Raw genomic sequence first — 7500 nt, forward strand, 5'->3', positions numbered from 1 at the left:
GCACCAGGGGAGCCCCCCCTCCCAAATTTCGTTGTTTGGTACCTGTACTATATCAATGACAATAAAGACCATTCATTCATTCATTCATTCATTCATTCATTCATTCACATTGAAAAACAAAGAAAAAAAGAAGCTTTTTGTCCTTTTGCGCGACTTGAGAATTGCCGTCATCGACCTTTTCACCAGATCATGTCACATTTGTTTCAGGAGTGTGCAGTGCCTACTGACTGCATGGCTGTCGTACTGTAGGTGTTGCTTGCTACTTAACAGTAATACTGTTATATTAATATATATTATAATATTGCCGCGAGTGTCTCCTCGTGATGGTTATATAAGTAGAATGAAGCGTCCCATATGGGCTTACCTAAGATCGGTTTCATGCTTTCCAACCTAGTGGTTGAGGTGAGGGATTTGGGAAGGGTAAGATGATCTGAGATCAGTGCCCAGGGGTGACTTATCCCTAGGGTTGTTATGTAAGTGGTTGTCAGTCAGGTTGTTACGGTCTTTCCCTCTGGGCTTGGACCATGAATCATGTGTTGTTACTATGCCAGCGTGGTCTCACATGGCAGAGGGAAACGTTGTGTGTGTGTGTGCGTGACTCACACCTCCACAACATGCTCGACGAGATCGACCAAATCAATGACCTCGAAAGGCCTCTGAGGTTTGCAAACGGATTCAACGAAGAAAGGAGCTCTGCTTTTAACACAGTTCTATCCCTCCGTTTATTAACTCGGTCCCTTATTCATACAGTGGCTTGAATACATGGAAATAGGCGAGACTGGTTTAGAAGTTTCGCTGTGATGGGATCACACAGAAAGACATGCATTATCATGACAGGAACTGGCAGCCTATACCCCAGTTAGACGTTTGTGCTCTGTACAATGCTTCAGCTTCAAGGCGGAATGCTTGGTCAGTACACTGACGTGCCGTGACACTGTAGAATGCTTAGTCTGACTTTAGTGCTCTGTGAGATCTAAGGAGGGAAGATGCATTGTCATGATATGATTATGCCCCAAGATGATTATTCATGATGGCATACACATTAAGATGCATAGCAATCATTTATTCATGTATTTATTTATTATTTATGTTATCTAATTGAATGGTAGTGCAAACTTCCTATGTTGCTTCGTCAGGGCAATTTATCATCGCTGTGGGTGCTCTTCTCTTTGCTGGTGTGTGTGTGTGTGTGTGTGTGTGTGTGTGTGTGTGTGTGTGTGTGTGTGTGTGTGTGTGTGTGTGTGTGTGTGTGTGTGTGCGTGCGTGCGTGCGTGCGTATGTTTGTGTGTGTATGTGCTGTACAAGCATTGGCAGTGAGGCCTCCAGAACAGCAACTCCAGGACAGCTCACTCACTCTCCCTCATCCTCCTCTCCTCTCCTCTCCTCTCCTCTCCTCTCCTCTCCTCTCCTCTCCTCTCCTCTCCTCTCCTCTCCTCTCCTCTCCTCTCCTCTCCTCTCCTCTCCTCTCCTCTTCTCTCTTGGGCAGGAGGTAAGAGCTGGAACGGTGGAGAGCCGGGGACTGCGGAGCCGGATCCACCTGGCGGAGGCGGCCCAGCAGCAGGCGCGGGGGATGGAGACGGACTATGAGGAGGTGATCCACCTCCTGGAGGCTGAAATTGTCGAGCTCAAGGCCCAGAGGGCACAGAACCCAGCTAAGGTAAAGGTTACTGAATGCAGGTTTGAGTGAGAAGAATTAACAGCCACACTTGATTCCTCGGTTCCCGATTCTCCCCTCTTCCCCTGGGCTATGTAGGCCTAAAGTCCATTCCTGGTTTTTCCTCTTTCCTGGTCTGGCTAGGCTTATAGCCCACTCCTGGTTTCCCCCTCTCCCCTGGTCTGGGTATAGTCCTGGTCTCCCCCTCTCCCCTGGTCTGGGTATAGTCCTGGTTCCCCCCTCTCCCCTGGTCTGGGTATAGTCCTGGTCTCCCCCTCTCCCCTGGTCTGGGTATAGTCCTGGTCTCCCCCCTCTCCCCTGGTCTGGGTATAGTCCTGGTTTCCCCCTCTCCCCTGGTCTGGGTATAGTCCTGGTCTCCCCCCTCTCCCCTGGTCTGGGTATAGTCCTGGTCTCCCCCTCTCCCCTGGTCTGGGTATAGTCCTGGTTGTCTCCTCTCCTTCTCCTCCCTAGGTAGACCGATAGTCCACTGCATGTTGTTCCTCACCCCTAGGCTAGGGAAGCCTATGGTCTGCCCCTGGTTTTCTTCTCTCCCAGTGTTGGTTAAGTAGGTCAGTGTTTGCTTTGTATTATTCAGTGACAGGACTGCTGAGCAGACCTGGTTTAATGTGATCTCTCTCTCTGACGTCGATTTAGGGGTTATATAAAAAAACTAATCTGGCTAGCAACCCTACAGGTCAGGAGGCCTGCATGCAAAACTGTAGTTCCGAAAGTTCAACTATCATTATATTACTTGAGCACCAAACATTTTTGGGTGTTCGGGTGTAAAAGTGTTTAAATAATCTCCACCACAGCCATGCCAGAATACCATCATTGTCATTAATCATTATTTGATATTTCAAGCCACTCAGCTGCCAATAAACTTGTAGAAGCTGGAGACACACAGTACTCGTTCAGATGAACACAGATCCATCCAGGACCAGACAAGTATGGGTCTGGGTAGGCTGGTGGAGGTATACATCGGAGGATGGGCTCAGTGTGATGCATGGAATGGAATGAGGAACAGTATCAAACAAGATACCAAACAGATATCAAACAGATACTGTTCCTCATTCCATTCCATACATTACATTGATCCCATCCTCTGATTTATACCTCCAGCAGCCTACCCAGGGACAGATAGAGAGATAGACAAAAAAAAGGGTGCAGAGGTTTACCTCTGTGCTGTTGTCACAGGAGCAGACAGAGGAGCTGAAGAAGAGAGTAGCTGTCCTGGAGACTCAACTTCGGAAGAGTGATGGGGCCAAACAGGGCTATGAGCTGTCCACGGCCAAACTGATCAACTTTGTGGAGGTAGGACCAAACAAACATTGAAATGTTGGAATCTCAAACTAGCTCACTCTATTCACTCTGCCACGTCTGCTTGCCAACAATGCAATAGCTTTTTTACAGTTGGGACGGCAACCTTTTAAATGGCATTGCTTCAGTGCTACTCATTGACTCAATGACTCACATTGTATTTTATTTTTTAGATATACTGTAGTTGTTGTTTTTTTGTTTCCAACTGTGTATTTGGATAATGAATCACATTTTCTGAAAGCAAATTCTAAATAGAGAAGAGCTACAAATATCAAGTGCATTTCATTTAGAGGAATTGTGAGTCCATACAGGCTCAACTTTAATCTTCATGAAACAATGATTTTAATCCAAACAGGTTGTCCAAGACTTCCTCATTGAGCATCAAGGTCCAGTGAAGAGCTCTAGGTAAGAACTGACTATGCTTGGGCTGACACTTCCATGTCCCTTTCATTGTATTTCTGTTGCCTGAAAGTGCATGGTTCCCGGTTTCAATTAGAAAGAGAGGCATGCTGTTTATAGTCTGTTGTTGGTCTGTTTGTTTATGCATGTTTTCCTTCAAAAGGCTGGGATTAGGCTGAGTAGGCTCAATTATAGTGTTGTTTGAAAGGAAGTGTAAGTAATGGTCTAAGGTGACATTGAATTGTGGCAATGTATAAAAAAGATGATGTCAGTTCAAAAAGCAGTGAACCATCGGCATCTGTTATCTCTGAAATCTCCTGGAATGTATTCTATTAAAGAAGAATATCACATAATATCACACAATCACACAATCACACAATAGACACAGATTTATGATCAATAAATTATTCTTATTTATTCCTGCAGCATAGTTGCTGATAAAAGATGACATTTCAGCTCACGTCTTTATCAGGGGAATGACGAATCATATTTTTCAAGCGTCAATATGTTTTGTTTTGACACATACAGGTGTCAGTCATCAATGACATACATACATACTGTAGTTCAAATATCACAATACATTCAGTGACATGAATTCAATGTGTGCAATAGGTACAAAGAGTCCATCCTTGACCTCCTTAAATAAAATTCCCTTCACATTGTTGACAAAGAAAAATGTGTCATTTTGTGCCATTTGTTGCTATTAGCAACAGGCTTTCAGACGCTCAGGCAACAAGAGAGTCCTTAGACGAACTGCTTTGAGTTGCATTTCATGTACGAAAGGCGCTATATAAATAAAGCTTTACTTACTTATAAAGCTTTACTTACTTACGAACACTTCCCCCTCCACCACTACTACAAAACATTACAAAAATAAGGTTCTTCCCTTTATATAAAATAACACCCTTTTCTGTTTCTCTTTCTGAGTGTTTCTAACCACTCTACATTAATGTCACACAGTGTGTCTGTGAAGATCCAATCTGTTAGACCTCCTGTAGCAACCCTTTGTGTGTGTGTGCGTGCGTGTGTGTGTGTGTGTGTGTGTGTGTGTGTGTGTGTGTGTGTGTGTGTGTGTGTGTGTGTGTGTGTGTGTGTGTGCGTGCGTGCGTGCGTGCGTGCGTGCGTGCGTGCGTGCGTGCGTGTGAACGTGTTGTCCCAGACACCTCAGTGGGAGGTGTTCTTAGCTCTGTAATGAGGGTCCCTGCAGACAGCAGCCCAGCAGCCCATTAGTGCAGTAGTCCTGCTCTCTGTTTCTTCTGTTCAGCCAGAGCCTAAAGTAAGGCAAAATCAAACATGATCCCAGCAGAACTATAATTAATGTTTAGGAAGGGTTCCCCACTGTTCAATAATGGGCTGGTTACACAACATTAAGCCCTTAAGACTGCATGCATGTCATTCTATGACATATGATCATGTGAGATTATATTCGACTTAGTTGTTCTAGGTCAGTCTTACCGAGATAGCAACCCTAACCCTATCCCTAACCCTAACCCTATTTGACCCACGTTTTGTCGATGTTGACTGACGTTTTACAGCATCACGTAAACTAAGCAAAACAAGCAAGTGTTGGGTTCTGTGACACGATCTACACACTTTGTCATGCACCTGAATCTTGTTATTGGTTAAAAATAACTACAAAATGATAACAATATGTTTCTGGCCCAGAGGAGCTGAACAATCAGTTGTGTAAGTTTGATTCTGTAATGTGCGGCAGTCTGCGTCATTGGGTTTCAAGACCCCTTTTACAGCTGCCCGCCTACGACACCCACTACCTATTGTCCATCTGTAGGTCATTGGAACACCTCAATTTCGCTTTCATAACAGTCTCAAGACACAAGAACGGTTGATAAACAAGACACCTTTTTTAATGTATTTTTTTTACTTGTGTTCAAGGTTGTCTGGTTTGACAAACTATAGGTTGGTGAATGTCCTTTTCAACATAAAAGAGTACACGTTATAGTAATACTGTGAGTGTGTGTGTATAAATAATATATATATATATTAAGTTCCTCATTATCAGAAAACTATGACTCATAGCCAAGTCTATTCAGTGCCCGAGGATAAACATGTATTTCTCTAATAAGAAAATTAAAGCTATAGGCCAACGTATCTATTTAGTCAACGTATCTGTATCTATATCAAGGACATCTAGGCTACATATTAGAGACTAAATTGTATATTATATGTTTTTAATTGTGACTCCTGACTGCCAAACTAAATTTCCAATCTGGGACAATAAAATAAATTAAACTGAAACTGAACTGAAGTTAACCAAATCTGAATTCAGCCTACAATACAGTATCCACATCCTTCTAGTGATGTTGACTGGTCTCTCTCTGTCCCTCCAGCTCAGGTGATGTGAAGGCTGGAGCCTCGTCTCAGGGCCTGACTGCTCGTCTGGGGAAAAAGACCCCATGGACGGCCGCTATGCTAGCCGTGGAGGCCAAAGAACTCACACAAACTGTTAGAGATATCTTGGAGGGAGATCATCTGGTCTAGTCTGGTCTGATCTGGTCTGGACTGGACTGGTCTGGTCTGGTCTGGTCTCGACGCATGGCTGTCTGCATGTCCTGCCTGTCTCTCTCCCTGCTCCTGCATGCCAAGACAACCAGTTCAACAGACATCGAACCACCTCCGTAGTTACTGTACTAGCTTCTCAATAGTCTTTTCATCGACCAACCGACGACCCCGTGTATCTGCACACAGTCTTGATGGCAGCTGCAACAGTTTGTTTTGTGCTATAATATGCAATATACATTATAGATACTATGGACTTTCAGTTGTGTCCATCGCTGAAGAAGGATTAGACAGTAGTCATTATTAATCTCACAATTCTTCCGGATGACAATATACTGTATCTACAAGGGAAGCCAACTGGATGAAACGTCTGGGACAGTTAGCCCACAATGTGTACTTCCTGGTCTCGTTTTTGATGTCATTGATTGTCTAATCCCTCTTGGTCTTATTCCAGGGTCGTGTGTCTGAGTCAGATTGTGAGGCAAAGCAGCGATGACTTCAAAGGTCACTGTCTTTGTGTTTCTAGTCCAAAACCTTTTCATCTTTGACCTCTTGTCTGGCAAGGCTCTCTCCTGGCCTCTTGGTGTCTTTAACCTGGTTAAATCTGAAGATAAAAGGGCAATCAGGCAGGTAATGTTTTGCACTGTTACCTGAGAGCAATGTGTCACCCTTACTCACAACTAACATCTGATCTGAACCGAATAAAACATGTCAGCGAGTGGCAGACCTGACTGTCTTCTTCTGGAGTGATCATAAGTGAATTTCTGGTCACAAACAAGACTACGTTTTTTAAATAAACACATCGGTCACAGTCAAGGCAGGATCAACAGAGCTTTGGAACAGTTACGTAATGTCATCCTTATCATCCACATCGGAGCTGCACAAACCACAGTGTGTGTGTGTGTGTGTGTGTGTGTGTGTGTGTTTGTGAAAGTGGTCAAATCTGGTAAATACAATTCAATATCAGGCTGGCCACGGTGTACCCCCACCCTCAATGAGGTCAGCGTTGCTTGGATACAGTGTTCTACTGAGAGAGACCATCTTACCTTAGTTTCTGTTTACTTGAGTGGATTGCACACACACACACACACACACACACACACACACACACTCACACCACACACAGACACACACACACACGTGATTGTGTGAAAAGCTTTTACCAAAGGATGTAAGTGGGAAAGAAAATTACCACTTGATGATAATGACAGACCCGTAACTGACTGAGTTTTCAGTCCATTCTGTTTTAGAATGCCAATCATATACTCACATGTTGTTTCCTGTCTGTACGGTGACTAATCAATCATTAGGACAGTGGTTGATCACTAATCAATCATTAGGACAGTAGTTGCAGTTTAGGGTTAGATTACACAACCTCATGAAGTGGTTTTCAACTGTTATTCTCATTAGGTAGTGTCTATATGCGCATGCATAAAGGGTAGTTTATGTATTTAAAGTTAATCAAGCATCATACACATTCAGTCAACCTCGCAGCACTTAACACAAATCAGAATTTGACAAAAAGTAAATCTGCCTTATTCAGATAATAACTGATTCTGCCTCACATCACAACAGTGTAATCACAAGACATGTAGACTTTTCTGGTCACCCTG

The 7500-nt window shown here is 43.7% G+C and overlaps 1 protein-coding gene across 1 annotated transcript in view; it reads left to right on the forward strand.

The window, feature by feature from the left end:
* Window positions 1–7500, forward strand: part of stxbp4 (syntaxin binding protein 4) — a gene marked incomplete at both ends in the record, with an annotated part of 44669 nt that overhangs the window by 25063 nt on the left and 12106 nt on the right. The window contains 5 exons of the mRNA XM_080542284.1: window positions 1487–1657; window positions 2849–2965; window positions 3327–3376; window positions 5719–5863; window positions 6342–6363. Of these exons, the coding sequence (XP_080398410.1) occupies window positions 1487–1657; window positions 2849–2965; window positions 3327–3376; window positions 5719–5863; window positions 6342–6363 (505 nt within the window). The remainder of the gene's footprint in view (window positions 1–1486; window positions 1658–2848; window positions 2966–3326; window positions 3377–5718; window positions 5864–6341; window positions 6364–7500) is intronic.

Source organism: Nansenia antarctica, assembly GCF_963989245.1.
Source record: "Nansenia antarctica genome assembly, chromosome: 11".
NCBI classification, from domain to species: domain Eukaryota; kingdom Metazoa; phylum Chordata; class Actinopteri; order Argentiniformes; family Microstomatidae; genus Nansenia; species Nansenia antarctica.